This window comes from Callorhinus ursinus, unplaced genomic scaffold (assembly GCF_003265705.2).
Source record: "Callorhinus ursinus isolate GAN/ISIS: 27379988/994484 unplaced genomic scaffold, GSC_fseal_2.0 scaffold30, whole genome shotgun sequence".
NCBI classification, from domain to species: domain Eukaryota; kingdom Metazoa; phylum Chordata; class Mammalia; order Carnivora; family Otariidae; genus Callorhinus; species Callorhinus ursinus.
In genome coordinates, this window is record NW_027397092.1 from 13,931,378 (window position 1) to 13,947,305 (window position 15,928).

The 15,928-nt window shown below is 37.3% G+C and overlaps 1 protein-coding gene across 1 annotated transcript in view; it reads left to right on the plus strand.

Annotated features, from left to right (window-relative positions):
* Positions 1 to 15,928, plus strand: part of ADAMTS19 (ADAM metallopeptidase with thrombospondin type 1 motif 19) — a 252,836-nt gene that overhangs the window by 152,073 nt on the left and 84,835 nt on the right. Inside the window, exons 12-15 of the mRNA XM_025860822.2 lie at positions 3,057 to 3,187; positions 4,103 to 4,275; positions 10,781 to 10,908; positions 15,302 to 15,422. Coding sequence (XP_025716607.2) covers positions 3,057 to 3,187; positions 4,103 to 4,275; positions 10,781 to 10,908; positions 15,302 to 15,422 — 553 coding nt within the window. The remainder of the gene's footprint in view (positions 1 to 3,056; positions 3,188 to 4,102; positions 4,276 to 10,780; positions 10,909 to 15,301; positions 15,423 to 15,928) is intronic.

Here is a 15,928-nt window from a genome sequence, read left to right on the forward strand (position 1 = left end):
ATAATTTTTGATAGTGTAGAGTGATGTTAATCTAGCTATATGACTAGGTCATCTAAGAGTGTATAATTAAGTCTGAGAAGGTGCCTACAGAATTTTATGATTCAAAATAATTGTAAAGATAGGGATTCATCTATACTTTCTACATAGCCTTTTCCAAATTAAAAGCAGCCTTTTTCTTTCTTCTCTTCTTTTTATAATTCTATCACCTATGTTTACATCTACATTTAACAGATGCTAAAGAGTTGGTAAATGATGTAGTAAAAACCAAATCTGTGTTTTTTCACTGACAAAACCTGCTAGAAATTGGGGGAGGGGAAAGAAAAGTTAAATACAAATTTAGTAAAATTTTAGCCTGTTTTGAAGAATTCTATGTAATATATTTTAGTTATTTACTTCCCTAAATTGAGATTCTTGAAATTTACCATCATGATTCTTTATTGAAAATGTAACGACTGTAATATCCTTACACTCACACTTACTCTCACACGTAGAGAGTTTGTTGCCTTTTGTTCTCCTCTCATCCAACAATGTATGCACAAGATTTGTTTAGACAATGATGTTCCCTTTGTCATCTTCACAGACCTCTTCCAATCTGATGTTTTCATGAACTCCCCAGACATGTCCACATAGAAACTTGACAGAATGGAAATACAGTCAATTTTTTAGATCATGTACTGTCCCAGAAATAACCTATACTTTATATTTCCTTAGCATTTTCATAAATCAGACTGAATTAGTAGGTATGACAAATTTTGTTTTTTAAACCAGGTGTAATATCATTTTTGGGGGGCTCAAAAATAAAAATGAAGCACAATATGCTGCCAGAAAATATATGAAAAGCATCATTAGGGTCATTTTATACATAAACCAAATGGAATATATTATATAATAATTTAGACAAAAACCAAATGGAACAAAACTGTATCATAATTTGAACAAAACATTTAACACTTCCCTCAGTGTTGAAGTACAACACCACCTGGAAGACACAAAGGCAGGTTCTCCCTGGTTTCATCCAGAGATCTGGTTCTCTGCAAGGTGATGAACTTTAAATACTATACTATGCTTTCTTTAAATTTCACTGATTTGTGTATGCAAATTTGGCTTGTAGATCTGTCTCTATTTCTCTTCATCTGCCCCATGTGGTCTGGTTTAAATGATGTGCAAGCCCAGATGCTGGTCTTTTACAGCATATTTTTAGTCTGTTCTGAATGCTAGCCCAGCCTTTCAACACCAGCTTGCTGCTAAATGAGCAAAGAGTTATGATATGCATGATGGGAAACATAAACACCCTTCAAGTAGGCCAGAATGATTGGACCAACTGAAGTTTGACAGTTTTCATGTTGGATTTTTTTTCCATGAATGGCGTTAGATTGTTAATCCTTAACGCCAGTAAATTGTTTAAGAGGACATGGTTTCCCTCCTTCTGCAATTTTCAGACTGAATCTTCACACAAAATCTCAATTTAATGACAATCTTCATACAAAATCTCAATGTACTGTGCTATCAATACACTGAGCTTTTGGGATTTTTTTTTCCAAGCATAGATTTAAAAGTTCTTGAAATCTAAAAGAGGTTGAATTTAAAATCTGACATTATTGGAAAAAAAATCTGCAGGAACTAATTATTTTATTGCCTAGAAAAGCGTAATCTGGGCTCACACAAACCTATATAGCGTAGTTTTCTAAATTCTCTCCTCTAAAAACAGCATTTAAAAACCTAATCTCAAAATAAATTATAAAGAAATATAGATCAGTTAAGATCAGAATGAATAGAATTTTGGTTAGACTTCTAGAAACTTATTAATGACATTAATATAATAGTACATACAATTTGTCATCATTATTAATTATTGTTAACTTTTATTAAGTTTAGTATGGGCGATGCATTGTGCTTAGTGCTTCATTCTACTCCTGCAAAGTCCATTAGGTAAATATGATTATCATTCACATTTTGAAATGGGAAACGTGAAGATTAGAGTGTTTCTGTAATTTCTGCAAAATCCCTTATAAATCATGTTGCTATTAAGTGCAGAAAATTGTTTAGATCTGGAAGGATCAGCTTGCTCAACTCTATCTACAGTCATTAATCTGAATTTTGCTAATATTTACTTATTATTCTCAACACGATTTTGTTCAGTTAATTTTACTTTTAACATGTTTGCCATGACTGTGATATATCTGATTTTTCAGAAATAAGGAGAAATTGTTATAATTTACCTTCCAAGTCTTGGCACCCATTCTTTGGTGGCCCCAGAAACGGCCTCTTCAGCTGCCTTTGTTTAAAGTGGATGAAAATATAAATATAAACAAGAGAATGAGTATATTCCTTTCTCTTCTTTCATGGTTATCTTTCTCAGTTAATCAATACAAAATAAGCTGCAGAATAACTGGACGTGACAGAATTTCATAGAATCCATTTGCTTAAGTCTTTCAAGTAAACGGCTTTCAAAAGAAAACTTGCTGTAATGTTAACATTTATATTTGATGGGAACTCTTTCAGAAAAAAGAAAGAAGGCATAAAGGAAAGTGCTAAAAATAAATTATCCTTTTTTTTTTTTAATTACAAGGAAAGAAGACCACCAATATTTCAAATCACAGTTGCTAGGTTTGCTAAAATGTCTGCTTCAGTCCAGTTATGGAAGAACATTTAGGTTTTATTTTCCATTCTGATGTATGACTCAGTGCTTTTGTCATTTGTCCCTTTTAAACTGTTATGTTTCTTAGACTGTATTAGTTTTCCTTTGTGGCTGTGCCACCCTAACTTCCCTCTTTACCTGACCTCTGTCCTACGTACTGAATTCTCAGGGCTGTCTGCAAATACAGGTGCGCTGTTTTCGTAACAAGACCGTATGATCTGACAGGAGAACGGGGAGAACGGACCATTATATCACTATGACAAGAAGCAAGTGCCAGCTTATGTTTGGTCTTTTTCAATTTGTATGTGTGGGGCTCTAGGAGGCATGATTTAATCGCAATCCCAGTGACTCTGTAGGCCAGTGAATGATTTTCCGTTGTGCCCTGATTTGTTCACCTAAGACATAACTTTTGGAATAGTGGTGTAAGGCTGGAGAATGTACCAGCAGGACCTCAGCACCTGGACATGTGGCCGGAGAGTGGAGCGAGTGGAGCCCCTGTAGCCGAACCTGCGGTTCTGGGATCAGCAGTCGGGAGCGCAAATGTCCTGGGTAAACGCCAAAGTTCCTGGATTGGGGGAGGGCATTTTTTTCCTCAATTTCCAAAGGCAAAGGTCTTACTGATAAACAGTGTTGGAAAGCAAAAGAAGCCCCTCAAACCCCACTCCATGTTGGGAAACAGAAAAATCCCTCAAATTGTTTAAATGATAAAAAAAATCTCCCAAGAAGAAAGTAAGACCAACGCTTCTAAGGACAAAGAATTAAATGTTGCATGGGGTGGTTTCTTGAGTAAATCAAAGAAACTGGTGTGTTTAAATGAGCAGGAGACATGCATTAGGGAAAGTAAGTCCAGAATGAAGGGAACTGCGAGAAGGCAGGAAGGTGATGGGACTTCAGGAAGGGAGGGAAGGAGAGCAAAATCAACGTCAGTATAAGTGAGGAGTGTTGAAAAATGAAGATGTGCTAAGCACGTGTGCAGATAGGGAGCATTTCAGGGTCCGCTTGCTCAACCCCATGCTTCCTAGAGTGATCCCAGGGAGGCACATGAGAAAATCATTTCAGCTTTATGCTTTTCCTCTTGGTGTGGGCTCAGTGGCCCAATTCCTTCATAAGCAATTTTAAAGAAAGGATATAAAAACACCAAACGCCTTCACAGGAATCACGGGCTTTCTATTTTGCCCCCAGCCTCTGCCCTTTACTCTTCCATTTCCATGGCAGGTTGGCTTTTATTTCTCATGTGTTTTAGAAGTTAAACTGATTGAGAATAGGAAAAATATATATATATATATGATTTTTAATAAGCATATGGATTTCCTTCCATTAGCAATCATTTAACGTATCCACATTTTCAAAAGTAGATTTAATATAAAGGATTATACCTTATTAATTCAATGCCTTTTAATTTTTTTAAATGAATAGTTAACATTAAAATAAGATAAAATTGATTATTTGTACTATCTCTTCTAGGCTAGGTTCTGAAGCAAGGGATTGTAATGGTCCCAGAAAACAGTACAGAATATGTGAGAATCCACCTTGTCCTGCAGGTTTGCCTGGATTCAGAGACTGGCAATGTCAGGCCTATAGTGTTAGAACTTCATACCCAAAGCATGTTCTTCAGTGGCAAGCTGTCATGGACGAAGGTATGACAACCCACATCACCACCGTCTTAAGTAGACTTCTAGATTTGCAAAATGTTTTAAAGTAGTAGTCAGTATTATATAATAGATGATACAGATTATATTCTAAATATTTCAGAGCTCTCTTTTTTTGAACCCTAATGACCTATAATAATCACAAGCACTGACTCCAAGTATATTTTTTAAAAATGCAGAGTATATTATTACACACCAGTTAGATGAACTAAAATTAAAAAGAAAAAAAGTGACAACAGGAAATGCTGGTGAGGATGAGGAGAAACTTGATCTCATACATCACGGATTGGAATATAAATGGTACAGCCACTCTGAAAAATAGCTTGGTAGTTTCTTAAATAACTCAATATACACTTTTCATACAATTTAGAAAACATACTCCTGGGCATTTTTCCCAATGAAGTGAAAATTTATAACCATAAAAAATCATATGCATGAATGTTTATAGCAGCTTTATTTTCAATAGCCAAAAAGTGGAAACAACCAAAAAAGTTCTGAGTACCTGAATGGTCAGACACACTGAGATACATCCATACCCTGGGATACTATGCAGCAATAAAAGGAACAAACTATTGAAATGTGTAGCAACTTGGTGAATTTCAGAGCTTTATGCTGAGTGAAAAGAACCAATCTCAAAACACCAAATATTCTGTGCTTCCATTTATATAACTTATTCCATTTATATAAGTTATATATAATATATTCTGTGGTTCCATATATATATGACAAAACTGTGGAGATGGAAAACAGAATAAAGGTTGCCAGAAGTCAAGGATGGTGCTGGGGAAAGGATGGATGGGTGTTCTTATAAAGGGGTAGCATAAGGTAGAACTTTGTGCTGATAAAACTCTTGAATATATTGATTGTGCTGGTGATTGTAAAATCTACACATGTGATAAAATGGCCCAGAAGTATACACTGTACCGATGTCCATTTCCTGGGTTTGCTATTGTACTGTAGTTACCAAAGTGTAACCACTGGGGCAAACTGGGAATAAGGTATATGAGATCTCTGTACTATTTTTGCAACTTCCTGTAAATCTTTAGTTATTTCAGAATAAGAATGTTAAGTAAATTATATGCTACCTTATTACTTAAGAATTAGTTAGGGGGCCATCTGGGCGGCTCAGTCGGTTAAGCATCTGACTCTTAGTTTTGGCTCAAGTCATAGTCCAGGATCAGGCTCCATGCTCAGCAGGGAGTCTGCTTGAGATTCTCTCTGCCTCTCTCTCTCTGTCCCTCCAGCTTGTGCTCTCTCTCTAGTAAATAAATAAATCTTTTTTGAAAAAAAGAATTACTTAGAAATAATAACTTCTTAAGATAGTTCCTGCCCATGGTCAGTCAGTGAGCTATGGGTTTGAGCTACAGTTACCAAACATGGTGGTAAATTTTCTGACTTACCTGACCATCGTGCCCCTAGTCTCTCCTGTCCTGATTTGGACTTAGTCAATTTGTACTGTGCTTTTCCTTTATTTCAATAATACACCTGCCAACAGCCTAAATTCCATTGTTGCTCAATTTCAGTGCACCTGACAGAAACCTTCTCTTCATGTAGGCTTCTGAACATAGAAGCACTAATGGCAACAGCCAGATAACAAGGCAGATTACTCCATTATAGATATGGTAGTGTTACGTGTTTGATAGTGAGAGGGTGAGGAGGTAATCTGTTCCTTTCTCTTACCTCATGTCTTTTCTAGAACCTTGTTCCCTGTCACTCTGCACTCCAGATCTTGGCCTTGTTTTACTGCCTCAAACATGCCCTGTTTTCTTCCCCATGATGGCCTCCAAACATACTGTTTCCTCAGCTGAGAGGAAATGATAAGCACAATCTTCTGTTCACACTGTCCTCTTAATAAATGGTACTTCCTCTTTCCAGATGCTTAGACAAGATCTTGGAGTCATTTTTTTTCTTTTCTTTTACTATACATTCAGAATATCAGTAAGGTCACACTAGCCTTATCTTTTTTAATTCCAGTGTAGTTAAGATACAGTGTTATGTTAGTTTCAGGTGTACAATACAGTGATTAAGCATTTCCATATATTACTCAGTGATCATCAAGCCAAGTGTACTCTTAATTCCCTCCACCTATTTCCCCCCACCCCCTACCCACCTCCCCTCTGGTAATCATCAATTTGTTCTCTAGAGTTAAGAGTCCGTTTTTTGGTTTGTCTCTTTTTCTCTTTGTTAATTTGTTTTGTTTCTTAAATTCCATATTTGAGTGAAATTGTATAGAATTTGTCTTTTTGTGACTTATTTCACTTAGCATTGTACTCTCTAGATCCATCCATGTTGGTAGAGATGGCAAGATTTCGCTCTTTTTTATGGACATGAACCTTATCTCTGAAGTGCATCCAGAGTCTGATCATTTCCTAACATCACCAGAACTCCTACCCTGGCCCAAGCCACCTTCTCTTCCCCAGTGATTGCAATAAGCCCTCTAACTGGTCTTTATGCCTGTGTTCTCCTTCAGTCTCAACAGCCAGAGTGATAACATTTAAATTGTCAGTCATGTCCTGTTATTCTTCCATTCAAAAGCCTCTGGTACCTTCCCATTTCGCTCGAAGTCCATATTCATTCCTTCTAAGGGAAGGACTTAAGGAGCTCTGCTACCTGGCTTCTTCTTACCTTGAGACTTCATCTCCACTGTTCCCCGTCATCCTTCCACCCACACTGGCTCCCTTGCTCTTCCTAGAATAAGTCCTAGTGTATCTGGAAGCTCTTGCTTTCCTTGCTGTAACATTGTCTCCAGATATCAGTAGGCTTCAGTCTCTCACCACCTTCAGGTCTTTTGTTAAATAGTAACACAGTGCCTTTCCTTTCCCTGCTTCATTCTTTTTTCACAGAATTCATCGCCATCCACCATAATACTTTTACTTTCGTTTATTATATGCCCCCCATAATTGTTGGAAGAGCAGGGATTATCCTATTTTTGCACTGCTGTATGTGTGGCATTGTAAACAGTACCTGAACAGAGTAGGCACTTAATAAACTAGGTTGAATGAATGATGTGCCTTACAGGAATTTTCTACTGATCTGTCCTGGCCCCTCTTCTCACTAAACATTCTCCTTGGGATAATATTACTTTATTCACTAGGTTTTATTTATCATCTATATGCTAAAGGAACACAGATATTTCTCTCCAACCCAGATCTCTCCATCCCAAGCCCCTTCATTGCTTACCCATCTGTTGCATGGACATCTCTACTCAACATATTCTTTCTAACTCAACATGCCCCTTTCCTTTCTCTCTCAATGCTACCATCTGCCTCTCTCACGGTGCTCTCTCACAGAGAATGGCATCATGATCAACCTCATTCCCACTTAGCCAGAGTCATTGTTCGCCAGTCTCCCCCCATCTGTAATCAAGTAGCAAGCCCTATTTATCCAAAGCTTTCTCCTGTCAGCATGTTCACTCATGACTGCACTCTCTCGAACCTGGATTCTCAAACAGCTTCCTCCCCTCTCTCTGACCACAGTCTTCTCCAAACCCTGCTCCTCATTCCAGCCAGACTTGCCTTTTAAAGGCTGGATCTGTCAGCCACTGTGCCAAGTAATGCCCTTCCATGAGACCCACTGCTCTCAGGACCAATCTCAAACATCACTGCCTGGTTTTTAAGGTTGTTTGGGTGGCCTGCCCCTTTAGCTTCTCTCACCTCTTCTCCATCATTCCCTTCTGTGTTCTCCAGCACATCCAGACCAACTTCCATTCCATCCCTCATACACATCATGCTCGCTTAGATCTGGACCTGTAAACATGCTAGTTTCTTGGCATAATACCTTTTATTTCTCAAGCTTTGTTCTCTCCCTCCCCTCCCCCACCCCACCCCCACCATTTATTTACCTGAAAAGTGCCTGTTGATTTCTTTTGGACTCAGTTTATGTCAAGTTCTCTAGAAAAAAAGAGTCCCCCTGATCCTCCAAATTGGGTATGTGCTCCTTCCAAGCACCTCACAAGCACCCTAATAGAGCAGATTTTAATGTTTCTGTATTCTCTCTATTACCTGTGTTTAGGGGACAGACTGACAGATATTAAGCTATTAAGCTTCTGATAAATATCTATTGTGTATATTTGTTGCATAAATTTTTGTTGTAGAAATGATGACTGCTCACACAAGGAAAATTATCATCTGATCCTCTGAGGATTTATCTTATCTCTGCCTCTAACTAGCTGTGCAGTTTAATAATATTAAAGTCATTTGAAACCTGTTCATTCAGAAGTGAAATAAGAGAAAGGAAACAGGTTCCTTCCAAATTAAAAAAAACAACAACAACAGGATTGTAGGGGAGCTGATTTAAAATATTAAAGCAATTGGAAATTACAATTTTAAAAGCCCTCACCTCTTAAAAAGTGATGTCTATCATCAGAATGGTCCATAATAAATATTTCTATAATTAGTAGGCTACCTTTTTTATAATTTTACAACACATATCCATCAAACACATCAGTCCATATGTTAAACAAAATACACAGCAGTAGTCTTCATGTGTTACATGGCACTATGGGAGAAACTGAATATATGATTCTTTTAAAAATCCCAAGTCTTCATAGCATATGACACTTTAAACTGCAAGGGGCTATTTCTGTTATTCTTATGTAATACATGAATCTATGGCTAGGAAAATTAAATACAGGATATCAGTGCTGTAGTGAACAGTTATTTTTAGAGGAAAAAAAGATGCATGGCTTTAACATTCAGGTATTTTACATACACTGTGTTGAGATTTGGCTGAAATCCATGTTTAATGCATATCTTGGAAAGGGTTGGTCTCTTAAATCAAGACAAAGCCTGCCTGCCAAGTAAGTACTGGCACGTTACATGGATCACTCTAATGTCACAATCTCAAGGGTGTACTCCAGGAAGGAAGATTGGGATCAAATATTTATGTCATCTGTAAAGCACAGTGAATTGACAATATGTTGTAAAAGGAGAAATAGATTTTTATCTGAATTCTTGCTTGGAATGTGAATGGAATTTTCTAGATGAGCTCCTTTCCACATTATTCATATATCTGGTTTGCTCCTCTCTTCATGAAAACTCCAGAAAGAATTATATATATAATTCTTTATTCTATACACACATACACACGTATAAAATATCACTTTTAAAGTGTTGCAGTTATAACAGCTGTTTTTAAGTCCAAAGATATGACATAGTAAGCAGTCATTGAATAAACATAACCTACTTTGAGGTGTGAGAGCATACTGAAATGCTTTATTGCAGCTTATAATGGCATCTTAAAGGAAAATTTCAAAACCATGCACATTGAAGGCCATGTTCCAACTCCCCAGAATTGTTCAGAGCAGTATTCAGAAGCCACATGTGAAAACTGCTTGAAATGTTCAGTTCTGAAGGCTCATTTAACTGTCTGTCTTCTCTTTGCAAAGTGATACCCTGTTCCATGCCTCTGGCTGTTATTTGGTATTTATAGACTCCCATCAGCTTACGTGGAACTTTACTGAAGACATAAGCGAAGATCAGTGTCAAAGACTGTAAACTATTTTCCATTCTATTTATATGAGCTTAATAAACAGTAAAGGGCCTGATTGGTATCAAGCCAACAGAGTAGTAATGTAGCATGGAAATTGCTCTGAAGCTTCAGATTTGGATAATTCTCCTACTGGTGTTACCAAATACTACAGTTCTTCTGTAGGATGCTTAGAAATAGAAACAGCCCTTTAAAAATATTTTGCCACTCTTGACTGAGCCTGATAGGCAAGTGTTTTTAACTCTGCCCATCCTACCTCTTGCTTAATGAAGCACTGAAGAAGACTGCCAGCCATTCAAAAACTCTTTACCCAGAAAGGTGTTCCTCCCCCTAGATATCATATATACTGGCATGCTTTCCAAGGAAGCAATGGAGGGAGTTAAGTCCTAGATAGCCCTTCAGCTATCGTGCGTTCCAGTGGATGTTCTCATGGGATTGTGTTGCGTTTCTACACATCCTTGTAATGGAAGATCTTAGGAGAATTGCTCATCTTAGAAATTCTTCTTTCTCCATTTAGTAATTTTTCAATTAGAAAATGCCACATGCATCGGATTGCAAATTCATGTATGGGAATTTAGAAGTGACACATTAAGAAAGTCTTCATGAACAAAGTAAATCTGAAACAGGCAGAATTCTCAGATGTACTTAAGATAAAGGAGAGTTCATTCCAAAAGATACGAGCAAGAAATGGTGGTGTTTGAAATATTTGGGCGCAAGAGTCATTGGTTTGTGTGTGGTAGAGGTTTGGGGGCAGAAAATAATAAGTGATACATTTTGAAAATAATCTGAAGACATATTTCTTAAGGAGATAAATATTCATTGGACATCTATTTTTTCCCAGGCATCTTCTCATTAACTACTCATAATAACTACTCTAGAGCTACGTTATTGCATTCACATCAAATTATATTTTTTCCTCGAAAAGTGTCCTGAAAAATAAAGCTCGAGATAAAAATATTTATGGAGTAACTTTTGCTCATTTTTTTTTTATCCACTCTGTGTGTAGAAAAACCATGTGCCTTGTTTTGCTCTCCTGTTGGGAAAGAAGAGCCTATTCTTCTGTCAGAAAAAGTGATGGATGGAACTTCTTGTGGCTATCAGGGATTAGATGTCTGTGCAAATGGCAGGTGTCAGGTAAGACACTCCAGGAGGGAGACCGTATGTGCTGAGGGAGGCTTTGAGCAGCTCCACAGGATGGTAGAAAGCTCTGCACCAAGATTCAAAAGCTGCAGATGGAGTCCTGATTCAACTGTCATCTTGAGCAAGTCTGATCTGCTTTGAAATTCCCTTTCTTCATGTGTCTAACGAAGGGTTTGGACTAGATAATCTGTAAAATCCATGACTAGCTCAAAGAACCTGAGATTTTTATTCTGGAATGTACATATTACACATCTAAAATGGCATTTTCTGTCAAAATATTCCAGACCCAAAATTCAAGTACTCCAGTTCTCCATATCTTATGTCCAAGGCAGAGCCATGTGGCAAAAACTTATAAAATCAGTCCTATTACTTAATATTACGGTATTTTCAACATACTGGAATCAGCTGATTTTTAAATATATATATATATATTCAAATTTCTTAAAATGCTTCAACATTTCATTTGCTCTTATCTTTCTTTTTAAAAACAATCTCCATTTACTACATGCATTTATGCACGCTTCGTTTATCTTTAGGAAAGGAGAGTAAGTGTGGACAGCATAGTGGGAAGATCAAAGGCTGGAACTTTAAAGTTGCTACTTATAATTCCACCACTGTCTCACATTGGCTAACCCCCTAGGAGATTAATGGGCAGAAAGATTAATGCCAAGTGTCTTCAGGATCAACATCCATGTTGGGAGGGGAAGAAGACAGGGTTGGGCACAGGGAAAAAGGGGGCTATGCTACAGTCACAACAGGACCTCAGCCCACCCTGTGAGGGGCATGGAAGCCGGGATGGCTCTTTAGAGTTGTCCTCATTTGTGGTGAGAAAACCAGGCCTTTTTACCCCTAACATCTAGCTGCAAAGTACACCAGGAGGGGGATGGGACCTTGGGAAAGGCAGTTTTCTTCAGACTAGGCAATTTCTTCCAAGGGCTGATGGCTGAGAGCCATCAGCTGATAAAGTGGGTGGGCATGGGAAGGAAATAAATCCCTTAGTTATGAAAGAGGTATCTGAGTGGAGCAACGCTGAATCCATGACAGCCACTAAGAAACTATATTCTCGTGAAAATCACCTAAAATATGTATGCACACGTCAAATGAAGTTTTTAGATCTGTGGTCATTGACTTTTTTGTGCAATACACTCCTTTGAGAACTTGATGAAAAGTTTCCTTTCTTCCCAGAAAAATCCATGTCCGTGCACACGTGCACACAAGCGTGCGTGCCAAAATTTGAAAACAATTTCAAGGTGTGGGTGGATCAAACTGTATTCCAATAGAGACTTATGGAATTCTGGGTAAAAACTTGGAAACAATATGAAATTTAAATGTTTTCCCAGCTCTAAGATTTTATATTTTGCCAGCATGCTATAAGTTTTTTTTCTTTTTTTTATTATGTTAATCACCATACATTACATCATTAGTTCTTGATGTAGTGTTCCATGATTCATTGTTTGCGTATAACACCCAGGGCTCCATTCAGTACGTGCCCTCTTTAATACCCATCACCAGGCTAACCCATCCCCCCAGCCCCTCCCCTCTAGAACCCTCAGTGGGTTTCTCAGAGTCCATAGTCTCTCATGGTTCGTCTTCCCCTCCGATTTCTCTCCCTTCATTTTTCCCTTCCTGCTATCTACTTTTTTTTTTCTTTAACATATAATGTATTATTTGTTTCAGAGGTACAGGTCTGTGATTCAATTGTGTAAGACTGTTGAATCACAGACCTGTACTTCTGCTATAGAGGTTAAAGCACAGAATCCTGTAATACCATTAACGTAAGAAACAGTCTTATAATTACATTTTAATTTCCTTTATTCTTTAACAGCCTGTATCAGTAACCTGAAATGTAATTTTTCACTTTCCTGTAAAAAAAAAATCATTGCAGCCATTTACCTATACATATTTTGTTTTCAGACCTGTATGTGGTGCAGTTAAAGATTTTAACTCTATTTCATCATTATTGTAAGTCTGTCAGGTTAGTGCATGTCTTCAATGAATTTGTTCTTCAAAAAAATGTATTTCCCTAACTGTATATGCCAAATACAATAGCCTAAATTGCTATTCTTTTCACTTAACAGTGTTGTGTAAGCCAGATCTTTTACAGAGTCCCTAGACATCAAAATTATAACAACGGCAACAAAATTCTGCCTAACCGCTTGGTGAATCTGATGGTTATAATTAAAGTTCCATGAACTGGATTGTGCCTTCTGACAGAAGTGGAATACTTCAAGATTCTGGCTTTTTAATTAAAATGCTACATTTTAATGTCTTTCAGTATAATTAAAAGCATGCTACTTTCTTTTTTCTTTCTGACAGGCTCCTATTTTTCAGCTTTGGCTACACAAAATACACAGCACCGATACTGAATGTAGAATTGTAAACTTGGTGAGGGACAAAGGAGGGCAGTTGAAAATAGCTTTCTCCTCATGACCCATTTTGTCTCTATATTTCTGTCATGGAAAAGGATAGAAAAAGCCCTTTTCTGTATTGTCATGTTAATCTGCCCATCTCCAGCATGCTGGTTGGTACTTCGGGTGCCCACCACCAGGGCAATGATCTTGCCTTTGCAAAATCCTTCAACCTCAACTTTTGGAGATACGTGGGCATATTGTGATAAGTATGGATACTTGAAACTATCAGTTACAAAATAAAAAATCTTTTTTTTTAAAGATTTTATTTATTTATTTGACAGAGAGAGGGAGACAGCGAGAGAAGGAACACAAGCAGGGGGAGTGGGAGAGGGAGAAGCAGGTTCCCTGCTGAGCAGGAAGCCCGATGCGGAGCTCGATCCCAGGACCCTGGGACCATGACCTGAGCTGAAGGCAGACGCTTAACGACTGAGCCACCAGGCGCCCCCAAAATAAAAAATCTTTTATTCTTATTTTTAAAATGTGTGATTGTTGAGCCATGACATCATGTCTATCCCTGGCCTTTATTTTAGGTTTACAGACCTGTAATATCCCAGTTACAAGGGTTGGAAAGAACTAATAAATTAGTAGGTACTAATTTTTTCAGTCATTTAGCTACTGTTTCTTGGGTTTGTTGTATTTGCCAAGAAACAAGCTAGGGATAGAGCATTATTATTGTTTTTATCATGTCAAAGACCACTCTACACTCTACTGTCAATTTTTCCTCATGTGTATGTAAATGAGAGATTTTTTTTTTTTCAGGTCTTTTTATGGCTCCTGCTTAGTGAGCTCTTCCAGTACCTGTATTTTGAGAATTTCCTGTGATGGCCACCTCTTTCATCCACCACATTCTCTTTATTTCTCCCTGAATAAGCTTTGATTTGCAGATCAAACTTCTCCACTAATGCATTACTTTGTCTACCTCTTGACACTGATAGATCCCCTTGATAAAAGGAAAGGATGCTATATTATGCAGGTTTAATGTGATTTTGGCTTTCTCAGGATATTCATCATGCAGCTGCATTTTATAATCTGCTTTCTTCCCCCACCCGAACACTACCAACACTAACCACAGAAAAGGACCCCGTTTTTGTTTGTGTTTTATTTAAGATGTTAAAAATTCCTCTAAAATAATTGTAACATTATAAATCAGTCTCTCTTGCAACTCCTTCTTGATTAAGGGTAACGGAATAAGCATACCATTTAGTTCTGACAACACTGATATGTTAAATTCTGCCCTTTGAGTATGCACAAGTTTGCAAATTATAATCATATTTTCTGAACATCAGTGGGAGACCAGCATTATTCACTAGAAAAGAGTCAATTATTTTTTTGCCAGAAAATTCATATTAACCATAATTCTTCTGGAAGCAAATTAAAATGAATTCCCCACTGTTTGTATTTTCTTACAGTGGCCATGGGGCCATGGGTTGTGAGCAACCTTACTCACATTCATGCGCTGAATGCCAAAGCAGATGGGGATAGAAGTTTATTCGTGAACTGTAGTGAAAATAAACATTTATGTTTGATTTTCACAAAGTTAATATTTAATATTTAGCCTTTGCTTTGCAACCACCTTAAGAAGTGAAGCCTGCCATATAATGAAGTGTATCTGTTCTATGTTAAGTAGGATGAAGTAGATTAATAATGTTATATTTAATAGAAATGTGATTTCCTTTGGGGTTTATATAAATTGCATTTGTCTCAATGATGTTTTTCCAAATGGCTTTAAGATACCATTTAATTCTTAATATGAGAAAAATGCCCTCATCACTGTCCTGCTATTTGGTCACTTTATTGATGATATCATTTGACATGAGCTTGCTCTATTAGTTTGCACCAGAAAATATGACATTTTACTAATTTGTCAATTAGATATGTCTAGTCTGGAGATACTAGGTTTGTTCTAAATTAGTGGTTAAAAAAGCAAAAGGGAAAAAAAACTCACTTTATGATCTACTGTCAATCTCTTGTTACAGAAAGTTGGCTGCGATGGTTTATTAGGGTCCCTCGCCAGGGAAGATCACTGCGGCGTATGCAACGGCAATGGAAAATCATGCAAAATTATTAAAGGGGATTTTAATCATACTAGAGGGGCAGGTAATTTTTTTTAATTTTTTCAAAATTACTAATCCAAACAGTCTTTGAGAACAGAGAGATTACATTGAAGTTGACTTAGAAATCACAGTTCTGACTCCCTAATTGAAGACTTTTGTAATGGGGATTGAGTGATTTTTCGTGATGACATATGATACATGTGACATGAGCCAGAGATTCTAACAAGCCCGTGTCCCATTAATGTAAATATGAAGTCATCTGTTATGCATTTAATAAAGTGTAGCAGAAAGGGAATAATCTAATTTGCATTGGCTAATGTTATCAGGTTTCTTCAGATCTAATTCTCCAATGCGAAGCATGATGTCTAACAGAGAATAAAGATTTGTAGCAGCCTAGAGCAGCTATATTGAGAGTACTAGTCTTCAGGTATTCAGCTTTCCATTTCGTTTGTTTTTTCTTAATGTTTTTATTCAATTTGAAGGAATAAGATTTTAGAAATCGGGAACCTGTAGCAGTGTGGCATAGTGGAAGTGGTAGCAGGGAGAGTC